Source organism: Mytilus californianus, unplaced genomic scaffold (genome assembly GCF_021869535.1).
Source record: "Mytilus californianus isolate M0D057914Y unplaced genomic scaffold, xbMytCali1.0.p SCAF_5, whole genome shotgun sequence".
NCBI classification, from domain to species: Eukaryota; Metazoa; Mollusca; class Bivalvia; order Mytilida; family Mytilidae; genus Mytilus; species Mytilus californianus.
In genome coordinates this window covers 47,902,087-47,921,788 of record NW_026262701.1, presented here as the reverse complement: position 1 = coordinate 47,921,788, position 19,702 = coordinate 47,902,087, and the positions used below count along the sequence as shown (strand labels likewise).

The following is a 19,702-nucleotide window of genomic DNA, read 5'->3' as shown; positions in this document are numbered from 1 at the left end:
AAATTGGTCTTTAAACTTGCGAAAGTTTGATGGTTATAGATTGACGGAGATAGATTTGTTCTACTTATCAACGGATAGATTTGTAAATTTATCAAAATAAGTTGTATATTGCATTCTTTGCATTACATTTAGTATCGTCGGTGTCTTTGATATGTTTTGATGCAAATTTCACCGTTAGTTTTCGCTCCTCTGATTTTTATTGCAGTTTGAAACAGAAGGCCTTTTCTCATTTTGAAGGAATCTTCTTTCAGTTTTATAAAAAAAATGTCCTATACATGATGCATATTGGAGTAAATTGATATTCCAATAATCTACAATGCAGCATTTCATAGATTAGGTTTGAACCAGGTACAAAACTTAAGGTGTCACATAAGGGAATCATTTAAGATATTGGACACAATACAGACAATTTCATAACAGTAAAATGCAGAATAAAGTCTAAAATATTCTTATTTATGTGCTTAAAGCTCTGTGAAACGTTAAAATAGAAGTGGATCCCTGAAATAAATATATACTTAAAATGGCGCAATTTCAAAACTAGTTTAAACTATCATATATGGCTATCGTTTCTATTTTTGACGTAATTACTTATATATAGTCTAGATCTGTTTAAAGGCTAGGAAGTATTTCTTCATTTTCACTGTCAAACATATTTTATCGTATTTAGATCTCAAGTGGATGTGAATATACACATTAATGAAACGTAATCTAAATGGTGATTCTGATGATATGCAATCGGACTATGGACCGCATGGGCTGAATGAAGTATAGAAATATAGTATGATATGATATATCTGAATCTCTCTCACCCTGCCTGTAAAACCTATGTCAAAGAGGGATGTCCGCCGTTTTTCTGTGCGGGATTTACAAATACGCAGCCACGTCCGGTGAAACGTTTAATCCAATGCCTCGTGTAGAGATACAGCAACGCTCTCTGCGCGTGAAAAAAACCTTGCAAAAACAATTTGTTGGGTCTGTAGTTGATTTAGTTTACATGATTTTTTTTTACAAAAAAGACCAACAACAGTATACAAAACACAACATGGAAAACTAAAGACTGAGCAACACGAACCCCACCAAAAAACTGGGGTGATCGCAGGTGCTCCGGAAGGGTAAGCAGATCCTGCTCCACATGTGGCACCCCTCGTGCTCATGTATAAAGTGCAAACCTGGACATTGTAGATACTTTGAGATGGGAATAGTTTTGGTTTATATGTACTACTATTTTTTTGGGTGGGGACTCATTCCTCAGTGATTTATTTAAGATCACAACATTGAGTATCTTATCCGTATCCTATTTTTTCAATGCCTATGCACGTTTCATTTTGAATCTTTGTCATATTGTGGTAGTGCTTTTGTAATTTTTCTTGCACTATATGGTCTCCCGGGGTTATGGTCGAGCTACTTTGTGTAATAGTTCCGGTCATGTGACAAATTTTCGGCTATCAAAAAAAAAATCCTTACTTACCTACCTGCCAATGATCAGCATATATCAAATAAAGACAATTGACAATCCTATGGACTGAAGATGTACAGTTTTCAAGAGACCACTACAGACTTGGTGAATGATTATATTATTGACAAAAAACTGAATTTAGAATGTAAGTATATGTAATTTATTGTGCTCGATATATTAAAGTTTGTAACAAACACTTGAAAACTGCATAGATATACATTGTACCATTTTGTTTACTCAAATTGGAATAATAGGCTTTTTTTGTCACAGCTTACAAAACTTCAGTTTACGTTTAAAATTCCAATTTTAACTACCTTTTGTGTATTAGTATTTGGATGTTTGTAGTAGTTAAATACATTATATTACGGTAGCACGCAAGAAACTTCTATAGATATATATTTGGTTCTAGTCTAATTTGATTTTTTAAAGATAACTTTATGGAAATCGATCATTGATGATTTTATACTCGATAGGAGTTTAACATGGATCTTTAAGGTCAGATAGGTTTAATATAAATATTGTAGGCTGTTGTCAAGAATCGGTATAATATTTTCATCGCTTTCAAATAAAATATAATCTCTCAATGTATCTGTAAAATGATCACATAACCCCGCGAGAAGGAAACGCATTTAATTTCACTTACAGATAAATAGATGTTGTTGTCTAACTCAGCGATCCTATAATTTCAGCGTGTCCTTACATCTCATATATATATTCTTATAGTCAAGGCATTAAGAAAAAACTACCGAGACAAAACAATCTGTATCATATCATTTTGTGTACTTATTTTGACACAGAAAGGCGACTTATATAACTAGAATCTATGTCATGATTTAAGTTTTCCTATTTTCAACTTCTTTTTCACGAGTTGTTATACACATTCAACGCCAGTTCACAGTCGTGGCACTTGATCTTGAATATAATTTTGTAACGACAGTAAGTAGTGGTGATGCATGTCATTGATGGCACATGCTAACCAGGTTGATTAACTATGTTTATTTTGTTTGGAATTTACGCGGTTCCGACTGTTTAAAGTCCCCTTCACTGGCGGGCCATTTGTCCGGGGAATGCATGACTATCAATGAATCTTGTTCTTACATTCAACTGTTTCGTACAAAATGTATATAAAGCCTTTTCTACATTCCATTTCTTCGAAGTTTTGACTTTTGCCCTTTAGACTCATTTATTTAGTATCCAAATACATGATTGAAGTAAGGACCCGTCGATTAATCAGCTTCACTGTCCGTTCGTGCGTCAGTATTAAATGTTTTCCGTTATTTTAAGGGGTCAAACAATGATGTCTATATTACCCCTGCTAACTGAATAACTCTGAAAGATTAAGAAATGTTTTTTTTTGTTGTGTTTTTTGGGGGAGGGTTTGGGAGCCAAATCTAGGGTTACTGGTGTATAGAAATATCTTTACCTAAACTACTCCAATATGACAATAAGACCTATGCTTAATTGGCGTCTGTTTGGCTGAGTGGGATGTATAAATACTCAGTCAAATTCATTCGGAATTTCAATATAAAATCCGAATCCTCCTGTTCTGAGAGTACCACACACTCTGCACCTTAAAGAACCCTACAAAATCTTTTTGAGAGCCCTTAAGTTGACTGTTGCATTTCAACATTTTAACCCGTATCCAGTTGCAGTCTAATTTTTGCGCCTTTTATGTCAGTCTATCCACATTGCAGAATCAACCTATTTTTTTTATTATGAATTTGTTTCTTCGAAGTTTTGACTTTTGCCCTTAAGACTCATTTACTTGGTATCCAAAAACATGATTGAAATAAGGACCTGTTGGCTAACTTAATCAGCTTCTTCCTCCGTTCTTGCCGGTCAGTATATAAATAACACACAGCTGAGAGGATGATAGAGCAGATTGTTACCCCGAGAAAACATTGTCAACTTAGGCGAAGCCAAGGTTGAAAATGTCTTTTCGAGGGGTAACAATCTGCTCTATCACCCTCCCAGATATGTATTATTTAATTTATTATACTGAATGTTCTGTTATAACTGTCTATTAAATTTCAAATTCAAAGTAATAAACTATGTCGTCTTGTAGATAACACTCATCTGTATTTATTGAAGCGCACACTTGACCAAGCGTCTCCGTGAAGGGTAATAGAGTATTTTCCATGGGATAGAGTACATTGTCTCTCTCGTATTAACCGATCAAAATCTGGCATTTTGACGTGAAGTATAATAATATCAAATGTTATCCGTTTATGCGTCAGTTTCAAAAGTTGTTCGTTCCCTTACTTTAAAACCTTGGATTTGGGTAATGAAACATGACATCCCATTCACCACTACTATGTGTGTCACTTTCAACAACAAAAAAACAACTTTAAAGTGAAATTCAAAGTAAAAAACTTAATTCAACACACAATTTGAAGTCACTCATGTTTCATATGTACAAACACCGTTTCGACTCTCAGATTAACTTTAGAATCCTAAGGAGTTCGGGGAAGAAACCTGGCATTATTTTCACTACTACTAGAACGCGTAAATGAAAGAAATTTGTGCATTCATGATCATGGTAAAAAATAGTAAGTTGAACTTGAAAGGCACCCCCTTCATGACTTTTTGTGATGGCCTCTAGTTGAATTTTGCGCCATTTTTCCAATACAGAATGCTTATCTTGAATTTTGTAATGAGGCTTTGTATGAAGTGGTTTGTGTCCAAAATGCTCCAATTCATATGCAGTTATTAATGTTATTTTTTAAGTTTGAATTAAATGTTTACTTAGCGTCCAGTAGCAAATATTCAAATTGAAGAACAATTAAGGTGTATCAATTTGATTTAATGTTTGTTTGTTTGCCTTTTAGTGGAAATAGATCAAATTTTAGACTAGAACATATATCCTTCAACTCTGGTTGATTTGCAAATTGTTCTACTGAGATCACAGACAAGAAATCTAGCCGCTTAAAAATTAGGGTGTTTTGGTTAAGGGGGATTTTCCCTTGACATTTGTTACCTTGAAATTACCCGATTGTTTTTGCAATGATTCAACTTCGTATCGGTAGCGTAGAATGCGCTGAAAACATAGATATAATTCAAGATGACTTGGTTGTGTGTTTATACATCCCGCACATCTAAACAGTCGCGGACTAAGAACAGGGTTTACTGTCGGAGGAGATATAGTCAGTTGAACATATTCATATACTCTAATCAACCCTATGGTGGCAAACTGGAAGATGTTCTTGTCTGTCTAACCTTAAGAAACCAACTTATATATGCACAATACTAATTCTCTGAACATAAGACATTTCCGAATATGAAATATACGAATCCAGTTTGTGTATAACCACAAAACGCAAAAGCCTCATGAACTACAACAAAAACATGGAATTTACTAATCTTCTCCGAATTGATAAGCAGTTCAAACTCCACTAGTGACACCCGTTGTTTTCGTCATGACATAAAATCCGATGATTAGTCATAAGATAAAACGGAGACGGGAGTTTTACTACAACAAATGGAACAATTGAGATCACCCTGGTTTTTGGTTGGGTTCGTGTTGGTCAGTCATTAATTTTCTATATTGTGTTCTGTATACTCTTGCTTGTCTTTTGGTCGTTTTTTCGTATTTTGCCATGGCGTTGTTTTCGACTTATGAGTTTGAATATCCCTTTACTATCTTTTGCCTCTGATTAGCATAACAGTCAAAAATCCAGAAAGGGAAAATTAAAGTTATCTCTTGTGTTGTACCGTTTTGTTCATAAATGGCCCCCACTATCCATTTCTTGGTGTATGTTAGGGCAAAACAGAAATAGCTGCATCTGTAGTATACTTTACTTACCAAATGCAATGGGATATATGTGATCATTATAGTCACTTAACTTTGGATTAGTATTCAGTGAAAGGACATAATTTATTAAGCAGAACGTGAACTTCAAAGTTAGTGTTTACGTCTTTTCAATATAGCAACTGTAATATCTTTGGTGGGGTTCATGTAACCATGGTAACTCAGTCTTTAGTTTTCTATGATGTGTTTTGTAGACTGCTGTTTTTTTTTTTTTTTTTCTTTTTCTTTTTTTTCCATGACATTGTCAGTTTATTTTTGACCTATGTGTTTGAATGTCCCTTTTGTATCTTTCGCCTCTCTCTTGGACGTTAGTGACATTATAATTCATGAACTAACGTGGCACGATACTTTAATAACATACTTTTGAGAGTATTTGAAAATTGAAATCGTTTTTGTGCGTTTGTGTGCAATTTGAAGGGGTCGAACAATGATGTGTATATTGCACCCTGCTAATTGAATGACTCTGAAAGATTAAGAAATGGTTTATTTTGTTTTGTTTTGTTTTTTTTTTTTTGGATGAGGGTTGTAATCAAATCTAGTGTTACTGGTTTATAGAAATATCTTTACCTTTTAAACTACTCCAATATGGCACTAAGACCTATGCTTAGTTGGTGTCTGTTTGGTTGAGTGGGATGTATAAATACGCAATCATGTACATTTGGAATTTAAACATGAAATCCAAATCCTCCTGTTCTGAGAGTGCACTCCGCACCTTAAAGAACCCTATAACAATTTTCTGAGGGCCCTTAAGTGGACTGTTGCATTTCATTTTTAATTTAGCGCCTTTCATGTCAGTCTTCCCACATTGCTGAATCAACCTATTTGTTTTAATATTATGAATTTGTTTTCGTCAAGCATGCGATTCTGCCAGTGCACTAGACGTTTAAGCAAACAACAATCAATCAATCATCTAAACTGTAAATCGTTTTTGTTATACATTAATTATCATTTTTTTCTGATTTGACTTCTCTGAGAATAGTCATTATCTTTTTATCAATAATTTTAAAACTGTTGAAAAACAAAAACACTTCTATGAAAAAAACATTAATTATCATAATTATTCAGATCAAAGTGTTATTATAAATTTTTTTCAGGTAACATCAATGTTCAACAAAAATACATTATGTTAATAACACCCCCGCATGTTTTTTTGGGGGGGGCTTTGTTTAAATATTCCTAAACGTAAGATTTTTTCGATATCCATTCAGATTTTTCATCACTCTGTTAATTATAGTTGCATTTTCCTTTTCCATTTTTCGATTTTTTTTTCAAATTTCTTGCTTTCTTTTCTAACACTATGTTAGATTCATTTCTGTCATTCTTGACTTCTTTCTTCTTTTTTTCAGGATTATATGATTTCCTTTTTGTAATTAGAGATTATTTTCCAATGCTCAATTTTTTTTCATCGTTATTTGTTTATTAATCTTTATTATTTCTATTACGTATTTTTCTCTTTGTATATGCGTTTTGTTTATATTCATATTTCCCACTAAGTCCTAAGTTTTTCGGATTTGATTTCAACCTTTTTAATATCTTTACTGTACGTGTGACCTATCTATCCATGTTGCGTTAAAGATTTCCTTTCTTTTGTTTTATGTTCTTTCGGTTTTTTTGTCTGTATAGATATTCTGTGATTTTGTATCATGTAGATGCGATTTTGTTTCGAAAATATTACTCCTCAATGCACAATTTTACTTACATTGATAGACCTTTGAATATTTCTAATTTACGAGACTTCAGTCTACTTAATTTATTATGTAGATTTAATGCCTTCAGTAAATAATTCGATTGGAATCGATCATGTAAGATCATGTAAGCTTTCAAACATTATGAAAGGCATACTTGTTAAATATTAAACGGTGATTTAAACCTAAAATCGAGATGCAAAATCTGGTCTGTCAATTCGATCAAATTGTATTTTACCTGCGGTACAAGTTAATCAATAAACCTACCACCAGGTGACGTTACTGTTGTCGTTGATAAACATCCTTCCTCGTACTAATAGATATTGATACGTTTTGGTGTACATTTCTTCAAGTGGTGTCAATTTCTAAAGGTGTTAATCAGTGAAATTGACATATTTCACTATTGTTTTCATTTACTGTTCGGCAACATAATAACATTTTATTACAAACAGTCATAATTTTTAAAAAGGTAAGTGTTTTTAAATACATTGAATTTCTTAGTTGGTTCTTTTTGTCGAGTAGTTTACCTTAGCAACGAAATAAGATTGTTAGAAGAAATGTTGAAATATTTTAAAACATCGATTGACATAGTTGCATAAAAATCGATTCCTGATTTGTTGTCATGAATATATAACCTGATCATGTACGAACTTGATAATGATGTACTAATTATGTCCGGGTATTTACTCTATTGCCGTTACTATTTTGATTGGATTAAGGTATAGCGTGTGTTTTTCTGATACGGCACAGATTTGTAACTCTATAATCCAAGGGGTATTTCAAAAGAATTTTAAATATAGCTTTTGAGACGTATACCTGTGTGTAGTAGGATAAATTTATAAAAGAATCGGATTATGATACGTCTAAAAGAAGTCTAATTATAATACCCCTTAAAATCAACAGCACATTCTTTTTTCCCAAAACTTATAACAGGACTTAGAATAAAGGTAACTGAACGAATGAAATAACCACTGGTTTTATTATAGGAGGGTGATAGAGTAGGGCAGAAAAAAAGGTAGGATTTCAATTTGAGCATGATACATGCATATTTTGATATAATATAGAGAGTTGACGGGCATGATTGCGAATGAGACAACTATCCACCAGAGTCGAAATGAGTAAGCAAAATCCATATTGACTTTAAGCAAAAACTCGTGAAGTCAACCTCTTCTTGTCCCTTTGGTAAAATACTTATACGTGTAACATTTCATAAACATTAAGGGTTAAACAAATCGTTCAATATATAGTATTCTGTGTTTACCAATTATTAGTTAAGTTCAAGTTTAACGTGTAAACATTCAATTTGTCACAAACATTTTTCTTCAATATAAATCAAATAAAAATATACTGGAAATGAAAAGTGGTAATTTAATTTGCATAATATAGATTTGCCGTTTAAATTAATGGGAGATTTTAATAAAGCGCTAACGGTTCATTTATCTATGTTCTTTAGTCGGTGTATACTAGTAATTCATTTACGTTCCGCTGTATGCTTCACTAAAACCTAAAAATAAAGGCATCTGCATGTTTTCCTGTTGCTGAGTGGCAGTATCGTTGACGTACTGACATTGTATACCTCGCATATCCTTTTATTCAATTATTTCTATTTAAAGAGTTAAAACGTACATTGTATAACTTTTGCATATCCTTTTATTCAAATATTTATATTGAAAGAGGGAAGGTCAATTTCTGCTGTATTTACATGTTCTTTTCAAAAACGTTTTGATTTACACACATCGTCAGTATTAATACGGCTTCATACGTTTAATTTGATTTTCTGACAACATGAATGTCATGTATATGTCTGAACTTATAAATCATTAAATGCTCATTGCTTGCTCAAAACGGCAACTATCGATGATTTTGACAAAATTTAAGGATTTATCTAAAAAGGAATGAGTATAAAGGGCATTCCATACCAAATCCAAACAAATTTCTATATATTGCACAAGGTATCTATGTACATGGTGTATTGTCTTGGCTCTGGAAAAAAGTCTGGATGTCCATTAATGCCAAATTTGAGCAAAAACATACAAAATTAGGCACATAGAAATGTCTTTTATAGAAGCATATACGGCTTGATAAAATTTAAAAATGTAGAAAAATATTTAAAGTTTTAAATATATGAGGGTTATAAAGCCCATTAGCAGATACTTCGGTACTTGAATGATGTTAGAAATAAATTTACTGTTCATAAATTCTGTTATTGTACTTAAACTTAAGTTACAGCTCCAACATGATTGATTGATGAATTGTTGCTTACTTAACGTCCAGTGGTACTCCCACAGGAAAAACTGATCATAGTCGATTTTGGCTGTTCCGTTTAGGTCCTTTAAGTTTTATGTCCTTCGTCCGATTTAAAATTTAGACTTTATCATGTTCTGACCTCTAGCGTACTACAGTGAAGGTCATTCAGAAACACGTGACATGCACACGAAAATCGGTATCAAACGAATTTTCCTTCTTTTTAAACAGATTTCCACAATTTTCAAAAACGAATTCTGTAAGTAAAATTCAGAGGAAATTTGTCAAAAATCTCTTTTGTTTTCTATATTATAGAACATTGTATTTCGACTTTCAATGTACTTTTTTTCCGAATCATCATTTATTTCCATATAGGGCAAATAACTGGCAGTCATCAAGTTATACGTTCCTGCTCTGTTTTGTATAAATTAAAAGATTGCGGTTCAGCCGTCTGCTTTTACTTTAATCGTAATTTTTTGGTGATCGAAACTTTCGCATATGATACAAAATAATGATAAAATAGTTCTGTTTTATTTTAGGGGCAATGCCTGGTGATAAAAAGGGAAGCTGTGGGTCGCAGGTAAGTGGATGCTACTAGTATATCAATATGACAGGAATGGCGAATTTATCGTTTCCCCGTAAAATGAATAATTTTGTACAATCAAATTTTTCCTGCAATTTGTACCACTCTGTAATGCCAAATGGTAATTTAGCATACCAGCTTATTATCAAGAGAGAATTATCTTTGTCAGAAGATTGTCTCTGCTGCATAATTTTTTATAGGGAACTGAATGTTTAGTGGCAAAATTACATGTATGAGAACACACATTTTTTTGTCGTAACAAGTCATGTGCAGATCCCTTAAATAGTTTTTGTAGCAATGACAATGTTTAGTGGAAATGCTTCAAACGCCACTGTTTTTGTCGTTATTATCTCTTGGACCTTTTTAGCCCGACAGTAATATCCTTGCTGAGGAGAAGTCCGTTTGGCTATATCGGATTCACAAATTCAACATGCCTTCTCGTCTAGTTTGACTGGGAACGTCAAAATCCAAGGCAGATGTTGACAGAGTGCTACGCTTTTAGAACATTAAAACAAGAAGATGTCAAAATAAAAGCAAATTAGCTTTTAGTACATTTATTAGAGCCATTGTTAAAGCAGTAAAGGGCCATAACTCCTGAACGCCAATATGCAAAGACCTCATTTTGTCATCAGAAAAAAAAGCAGATTAAAACTTGAAAATTGTTGAACAGTTAGCAAGTTATTGCAAGGAAACAACGAAGGGCCGCCTGGTTGAACAAAACAGGCCACACGCCCGTCCGGCCGATCACCCAACGTACGACTCCAAATCAGTAATCTGACCAACAGCTCAATTTGGGAACAGGAATATGACCTGTTGTAGCAGTAATTTTCTGACCTCATCCGTTACATTCTTGTTTTCAAGTGGCAGACAAGCTCACTGAGTTTCTCTTGATCTACACACATTTAGTACAATATTAATTGATATTTTATTAACTTGTTTTCATCCCAAATAGGCATGAAATAGTTACCCTTTAAATTTAAGGAAATATTTTTTAACCAGTCAGTTTACAATCTTCAAAGTCTCTCAACGTATAATTAAGCATAATTAAGCACCAGGTAATATATCATTATGGTAATCGATAAAACGGTTGGATTGGGTATGGTTCAAGTATATTGACTACACCTAATTGGGGGTGGGTTTAGTTAACCGATTTTATCGATAAACACACTCCATTCAACGATAAATGGTACGTCTACACTCCAAAGGTTTGTTTGAACAAAAAAAAACATTCAGCATCTTACGTATTTGAAACAAAAGGTGTTTCGAACTCCCCTCTGTTAATTTTCATATCGAAAGACTGAAAATTTAGTAAAGGTTTACCAATATAACATATTTAAACGTATTCTTGCATCAGTGAAAAGTCAAGTACCTATCAAAATATTGTTATTATGAGAACACTGATTATACAATACACTAAAGTATTGTCATGTCAATAACAATTCTTTCTACAAATAGTTAAAAAATTCTACCATATAATTAAGTTGGGTTCTCATTGATCATGTAATTGAACCCTTCTTGACACATATTGACACCCTTACAATGTTAAAATTTGCTTAACACACATATGTATTCAATAATAGTATACAAATTACATATCATTTACAGTTAACAAAGGATATTCCTTTAAATAAAATTCAAAGACAATTTGAAATGTCAAGGTTGTTTGTTAAAATCGTGTAATCATTATGCTTCAGGAATTCTTTTCTAACAAATATATACATGGACATGTGTATTAAACTGTTTCTGATCACTTTTGAATTGCACTTCCAATAACCTTTCTGGCATATCATTGGAATCGTTGCTTAGGTATAACACAGTTCAAAATTACACTTACGCAGTATAATTAAGTTCCATGGTAGCTGACACAAAACTCTATCTATATTTATAAAAACAAAACATACTGCAGCTATAACGAATTTATAATAAGGACCAACGGTATGAATTATTCATGCTGAAATTCTTATCGTAATAAAAGCTCGTTGAAACCACGCGATAGTCAATAATTTATACACGATACTTTCTATGCACATCATGAAAGCTATATGAGATAATTCATATGATCACACCTTTTAGCAGCATAAAAAGGATAACAAAGACTGAAAGCTTGCCACTTGATATGTTTTCCTTTCCTCACTTTTCAGCCAAATTGTTTCACTTTTTATACGTGCTTTTTAACGTTTAAAAGTTAAACTTTAAAAAAATTATTTCTATTAAATTCATAAACTTTTATAAATCAATTCTTATCCACCAGCTTAGCTACTCCCTCTTAGTCAAAATTAATTTCCATTGCCAATTGTTAAATGCATTTTACTCTGAAAGTGTCTGTACGAATTCCAGAATGTGACAATCGAGACTGTTTTTTTTTTATCCTGGTAGATTTGTTTTTTCTCGTCCACTGTTCATCGACCTATTAGTTCTGCTTTTAAGTAATATATATTTCCCGCCCTTTTTGTTTTGCTTTCAAATGGTACAGTTCCCTGACCTATTAGTTTTGCTTTTGCAGTACATTTGTATAAAAGGAGATGTGGTGTATACGTCAATAAGACAGCACCCCAACAACAGGAGACATATATAGGTCAACATACCGTCTTCACTTTATATATATATTCATTCATACTGTCAATAATCTCAAGCTAGTTGACACATCATTTTGATAAATTTATTTTTTGAAAAGTGTGTCATAAGAACAGTACCAATATTCGAAAAAAATATTTTGCTTGATGCCTCTTTTGGTATTTGGTCTTTTTGTTTTGTTTTGTTTTTATCATTATCAGTTTTTGCAAACTTTTGTTTTTCTGTCTGTTTATTTGTTTATTGAAACCTAGGTTGTACTATATCTTACACTTCTTGTGGTAGATTAAAAACAAAAATCACCAAAGCTTTCATTTTTGTTTTAATAACAATAGCAATTTCACGTATTTTTAAGTCCAGTAATTTATTATTATCATTTTACTAGTATGAAAAAGCAAAAGATGAAGTTTACGTGCTGATGAGATTTAGGAACGAGGTTTGTGAACTGGTGAGAACTGCCTGTTATAGAGAAAAGAAAGTCATCGAAAATTATAATGGAAGAGTTCTGGGACTTGCTTCGGGGGTGAGTATAATACAGTATGTTAATTTTCAAGAGTTTTTGTTTATGTAAAACAAGTGAAACACGAAGCATTTAGTAAGCGACGACAATGATAAAGATAGGGGATTGAAGGACCTTTAAATTTACTTGAAATGTATTTTTCAAATTAAATACATGTACAAGAAAGAAAACATTCTCATGTTGTTATGATTAAGGATATATTGTTTGATCTCTTAAAACAATCATACAAGCCGGTGAAGACGTTTAAAATACTCGTAACATGTTATCGTTTTAAGAAATAGAATCTATGCATATTTTTTTTTTATGAAATACAAGCAAAATTGACGGTCTTTAAAAGATCCTAAGAAAAGAAAATAAAGTTTCTGTTGATACTTTAGTGTATGGACAAATCATGTAGTTCAATACCTGTTAATGATATACATTTGCTTTAGGTAATTCAACTTTCCTGTTTTTTCTGCCTCTACATTTGGAAGATCTTTGAATGTAAAAAATGACTAGTGTTAGTTGAGTAATTATATACCTCTATCCATTGCAGGTGACAATATACGAAGGAAATTGGCCATGTAATCAAGGAGTATTATTGATGCAATTTGTTAACAAAGAATGTGCTGAACGGTGGCTTAACAGTGACAGGAAATTTCGGGATAAAGAGTGGCCTTTACCATCATCAAGTTTAGAGATTATAATTGCACCATTGAAATATAAGCCTCCAAAAAGTAAGCACTGCCATATATATTGATATTCATTTTCATTTTTTTTAGTTCTATCACATAAATAAGTTGAACTGGTCGTTGAAAGGTTGGTTGATTAATTGATGGATGTCACCCCTCCAATATTAAATACATGTCAATTTTTGGGTATGGGAAAATCCACTAAAGGATACATGGCAAATACATAGTTTTAGCAACATTTAAACCAGTAAACATGTAAATTTAAAACATTTTTTACTAGTAAGCAAACTGCTTTGTTGCTTGTTAAAATCATGTATACTTTTTCACTTTGACTATCCTCTTTTGAGAATTCTAGGTGTGTCATACCAGTACCCAGCAGAAATCGGAATTACCTGATACATCGATCAATTTTCAGCAATATTTATTGCTTACAAGTCTAAATTTACGAGACTGATTCTATTGTATGCAATAACTGATTGTAATGAGAAAAAGCCTTCGTTTCGAGTATCAAGGAAGGCCAAATGTTAAATGAACCATGTCGTTTTAAAAATGATATTTGAATTCGACTTCAGTTCATATAATCTATATTATACATTATTTTTTATTCGACAAGATTGTTAATTTATATACTTGTAAATCTCCTTTGTCGGTGTTAATATTGTCGTTCACATGGCGGGGGACTTCTTTTATTGGTTCATTTACAACAGGCATGGGGCGAATTACATTGCAATGTAATGCATTATATTACAATTGCTTTGACCAAACCATGCATTATATTACAATTACTTTGACCAAACCATGCATTATATTACAATTACAATTACATGCATTTATCAAAGTAATGCATTATATTACAATTACTTTTGCCAAGTAATGCCTTGAATTACACATTACATTTGAAAATTTTATTAAGTGAATAGAAAAATTAAACATTTTGAAAAACAACTAGAAATCACAAAAGATTCTAGCATATGCAGTAATTGTTCCATGAATTGAATATAAGTATACATGTAAAAGTCTATTTAACTCGACTTTTACAATTTTAATTATTTTAACTTAATGTTGACTCGACTTTTATAAATATACTTTTTGTTGTTTTCTTTTAATTTTATACGAAATATTTAATTACTGTGAATTACTTCCTTAATTATAAAATAAACATAGACCTTAATTAATGAACGATTGTCTAAATGGTGAAAATATTGATTGTAAAACAAACTAATTAGTGTTTTATAACAAAGTTTAATTATCTTTTATTTAAGCAAGACAAGATATTCTTTGATCTTATGACAACAATACAGTTATGCTTTTCAAATATCAATCTTTTTATGCAGGAAAATGTATGAAATAAGATGAAATACAGAATATATTCTAATGATTAACATATTCTTAGTTAATCAAGAAATCTTAAATTTGGTTTAGTTAAAACTCCAACAATATGTTAAAGATGTAGTATGTGAAAAAAGTAATGACATGTAATGACATGTAATGCATGAAATTATACAACTTTTTGCTAAAGTAATGCATTATATTACAATTACATGTAATTCACAAATTGCTGCATTACACATTACATGCAATTACTTGGAAAAATGTAATGCATTACCATGCATTACAATTACAAATTTGCATTACCCCATGCCTGATTTACAATGTATAGAATATAATGTAAATATGTTGATGATCGTTGTACATGTTGAATTCTTACACACCATACCATTTTCAGGGGCCATGTAGAACTTATTTTATTTGATTGCATGTTCCATTCGACGGGAATTTAATGAATTTTAATGACAATAGATATATTTTTGATTGCATTTGTCTTGTTGCAAGATGTCTCTCGGACATTTTGCACTAATTCAAGGCTGGCAATTATCCATAAAAAACAAAATTTATGACCCCTTCGATCAACATACGAGTGTGTACAAAATTGAAACTTATTATCCCTAGAGGTATAAAGCTGTCGAGTGCAATATGGTTAACATATTGCGAGGATCAGCATGTCTCGATATATCTACAGTGCAAGAAATATGATTACCAATGAGACAACTATCCACAAAAATTCAAGTGAAGTGGATGTAAGCAATTATAGGCAATCGTACGGCCTTCAACAATGAGAAAAAACCCATACCGTATAGTCGGTTATAAAAGGCCCAGACATGAAAAATATAAAGCAATTCAATTGAGTAATCTTGAGAACCAAAAAATGTCAATTATGAGAACAAAAAATTTAAATATTATGGAAATTTTAAAACATTGATTTTTGTCGAGCCTTCGACTTTTGTCGAAAAAGCGAGACATAGCGATCCTACATTCCGTCGGCGTCGGCGTTGGCGTCGTCGTCGTCGTCGGCGGCGGCGGCGTCCACAAAAATTCACTCTGTGGTTAAAGTTTTTGAAATTTTAATAACTTTTTTAAACTATCCTGGATTTCTACCAAACTTGGACAGAAGCTTGTTTATGATCATAAGATAGTATCCAGAAGTAAATTATAGAAAAAAATCCTGTTTTTCCGTATTTTACTTATAAATGGACTTAATTTTTCTGCCAGGAAACATTACATTCACTCTGTGGTTAAAGTTTTTAAAATTTTAATAACTTTCTCAAACTATCCTGGATTTCTACCAAACTTGGACAGAAGCTTGTTTATGATCATAAGATAGTATCCAGAAGTAAATTTAAAAAAACAAATCCTGTTTTTCCGTATTTTACTTATAAATGGACTTAATTTTTCTGCCAGGAAACATTACATTCACTCTGTGGTTAAAGTTTTTAAAATTTTAATAACTTTCTTAAACTCTCCTGGATTTGTACCAAACATGGACAGAAGTTTGTTTATGATCAAAAGCTAGTATCTAGAAGGAAATTTTTATTAAAATTTTGTTCTTGTTTATCCATATTTTACTTATAAATGGACTTAGTTTTTCTTCGAGTTAACATTACATACAGTCTGCAGTTAAATTTTTCAAAACATTTATTAGATTCATAAACTATCCTGGATTTTTACCAAACTTGGACAGAAGCTTTTTACAATAAACAAATTGTATTGAGAGGAATATTTTTATTAAATTTTTTCCTCATCTCATTTTTGTTGAGCCTGCGATTAACAGCAAAAGTAGGCGAGACACTGGGTTCCGCGGAACCCTTACGAATTTTTCCCCATGTAATTTGATTTTTAAAATATTTCAGAATGGCTGGCTACTTCATATAAGATACAATACCCCATTGCAGTGTAATTTCACGTTTGGTGACGGACTCATTGCTCAACTGTTTAAATTCTTTTTGACACAAAAGCGGTTGTATCTCTTGTTCCATATTGTTGTTCTGTTGATTTTTTTGTTTAAATATGCTATATCGTTTTATCGCTTGTTCCGAAACCTACCTAGAGCTTGAAATACGTAAAAAAAAGTTAATTTACAAAATATTTTCCTGAAGTACAATATGATTTTATATCGATTCGGAAAGGCCCTCCATCTTAGATTGACAAATATAATTACTAATTTACATAGAAATAAACGGGAAATAGTTGGTACTATATTATAAATGTTAGTCTCGGCCCATTTCTCACCTATTTGCACATACTAAGATTCGTACACGTATATTTATTATTTTCCAGGTCACTTAACTTTCCAACTTATAGAGTTGTCTGATTTTATGGATGCACAGTTCCAGGACCGATATGTAGACAAAGTTACCCCAATACTGGACAGTTTTCATGTAAAACATGGCGTCGTGGCTTCTTATGAAATCGATGGTTTTAGAAATGGTTGGTTTAAAAGGGGAAGTTACTGTGTATTGAATGCTTTTGATTCTCCAGCAAATGTGGACGCATTATATTACTCAGGTATTTATCATCAATTTTTATTAGACGTGCTGCTTTTAATTTGTAAACAAATACATGTTCTAATTCCAATAAAACTTGGGATGGTCTTGCATGAATAGAGGGGATGGACTTGCATGAATAGAGGGTACGGACCAACACTGATTATTGGTAGAGTTGAAATCATTTATTTCAAATTAATGGTGATTAACTTTATTAGACGGGAAACTGGGGTGCTCAACATGGTAAACCAGATGATAATTTGGGCAAGTAGCTGGAAAAACTGTACTATACTAGGTAACCGATTGCACCCTAACAGTTTTGCAATTCCACAAAAAGATGAAGACCTGCACTACTGCATAGACCACTAAACCCCATATATATGAAAATAATGCACACTATTTTGAAGTTATTTAAGAATAAAAAAACATCAGTAAGAAAACACAAATAATGTATAACATATCAAATAAAATACAATGTTAACAAACCAAATTTAGAAAGTATTTCCTAAAGTAATCAAACAAAATTAATGTTTGAAAATATTTGCTAAAGTTCACTGTGTATAAAACATTCCGTTTGTGATAAATATTAATTCTTTCAACATATTCACTATATATTCTTACAATGTGTATACAAAATGAGAAAAGTACCAAGTGACATTACCCCGGCCAGTGTTGAATAAGATTGAATATCAAAACATTTATTTTTTACTTCACAGATCAGTACGGTTCTTTGAAAGAATACAGACAATCAGCCTGTAGGACAGAAAACATAGTGTTTACATTGGACCCTGATCTGAAGCCACCAAAGGAGTAGTGTAATAACAGTCTTATTTTTCTTGCATTTCTGTATAGTAACTTACCTCATTAACCAAACTTTCTACCGGAAGAGAAACATAGACCATAGCGTTTAAACGTTTTCTAGAACTTTCCGTCCCTCAAACGCTTGAATTGTTCGTATTTTCACTGATATCAACAAGAAACACAACTCCTATGATAAAGCTATATTAGCATAGATTTAATTTTAACCACATCATTGGAGTTGTATAACTATAATAAGTCGTTGTTTAAATATTTTTTTTGCAATACTTCTTTCGTTAGATAAGTCCATTTTCAAACTTCAGAAAAAACAACAACACAAAACTGATATTATCACTGTCCCCATAGTGAGTAAGACATTTCCAAATTAAATAAATGTTTAAATTTTGCAATGCCAAATAGGCCATTTGCATCTTTCAAAATTTATTTTGAAATTTATCATTGATTCATTGTTTGCAGTAACTTGATATGGTGTTTGGGTTTTACTTATGTGAATTTTTTGTATCTGAAACAGAAGCACAAACCAATAACATACACAAATGCATGTGTCCTCAATGTATAAACAGTATGGTCGCAATATAAGATTAGTAAACATGATTTTTCCAATATGTTTGCTTTTGAAAAGTTTAAAAAAAAAAATACTTGCTCTATGATTTTTCTTTATATATGACAGAAAAAAAACTGTGATATTTGTTAGCGTATTGCAATATACATATATATTTTGGAAGTTGCTTACATTTATTTTTTGTCCAGAACAGTTTCTTATTATTGTTATTTTTTATGTACGAGACAATTATTATGTAGATGTAGAGAATAAATCTTTGTAATACTATTATTTTTGTTAGATTTCTGTTCATTGTCTAGTTCAGTTTAACCCATTGCCGCTTTGATGTCCTTATGACTTTTGTATTGAAACGATACATATATAAAACAAACATTGATTTTCCCAGTGCAAATTGTTGCCTCTTGAAACAACTTTCTAGCACACCCGTCTTAATATTTTCAATTAAAACACGTAATTATAGCCCCAGTTATAATTGTTATGAACGGTTCATGTAGACTAGACTCTCTATTCTTTTCCTCAGAAAACGCAATAGATTCAATGGAAAGATTGTCTGTTGTAATTTAATGCGATATGGAAAACAACCGTCACCCCTAGCCCGAAAAAGCACAACATAGACAAGCAGGCAAAATCAAAGAAAACCTCCAAATGATCTAAAGACCTGCATTTTTTTTACCAAATTACCATATTATATCCATTGTTTTTGTTTTACACAAACAAACTGACTTGACAATTCAACTGATACATTATAATATCATGATAATCTTTTAAGTCTGGTATCTACGATGAGTTTATTTAGTTCCTCCCACCAATGTCGTACTAGTTGTACATGTATATGCATTATACTTATAACGCGATCTGATCTGATTAAAGCTTATCAATTAAGGTTGATAACAGAAACATGAAGTTTAGTTTGCTTGTGTTTTAATTTGACAAACAAACAAAAAACTTTTGTTCCCTAAGTA

At 31.9% G+C, this 19,702-nt stretch overlaps 1 protein-coding gene across 3 annotated transcripts; it reads left to right on the top strand.

Annotated features, from left to right (window-relative positions):
• Positions 1-1,440: 1,440 nt before the first annotated feature.
• On the top strand, positions 1,441-19,007 carry LOC127702368 (uncharacterized). Of its 3 annotated transcripts, none has more exons than XM_052206526.1 (6): positions 1,441-1,601; positions 9,733-9,773; positions 12,733-12,870; positions 13,403-13,583; positions 17,154-17,381; positions 18,076-19,007. In XM_052206526.1, exons 1-6 carry the CDS (start codon positions 1,529-1,531, stop codon positions 18,171-18,173), a joined length of 759 nt encoding a protein of 252 aa, XP_052062486.1. In that variant the 5' UTR covers positions 1,441-1,528; the 3' UTR covers positions 18,174-19,007. The 3 variants fall into 3 exon arrangements, with proteins under 3 accessions (XP_052062486.1, XP_052062487.1, XP_052062488.1); XM_052206527.1 differs by lacking the exon at positions 1,441-1,601 and adding an exon at positions 7,211-7,418; XM_052206528.1 differs by lacking the exon at positions 1,441-1,601 and adding an exon at positions 7,940-7,964.
• The last annotated feature ends 695 nt before the right edge of the window (positions 19,008-19,702 follow it).

Excerpts from the sequence above, each read along its gene's own strand:
- LOC127702368 (XM_052206526.1), top strand. The coding sequence starts at position 1,529 with ATGTACAGTTTTCAAGAGACCACTACAGACTTGGTGAATGATTATATT. Across the intron at positions 13,584-17,153 it reads GAAATATAAGCCTCCAAAAA|GTCACTTAACTTTCCAACTT; the intron begins GTAAGCACTGCC and ends ATTATTTTCCAG. Across the intron at positions 17,382-18,075 it reads GGACGCATTATATTACTCAG|ATCAGTACGGTTCTTTGAAA; the intron begins GTATTTATCATC and ends TTTACTTCACAG.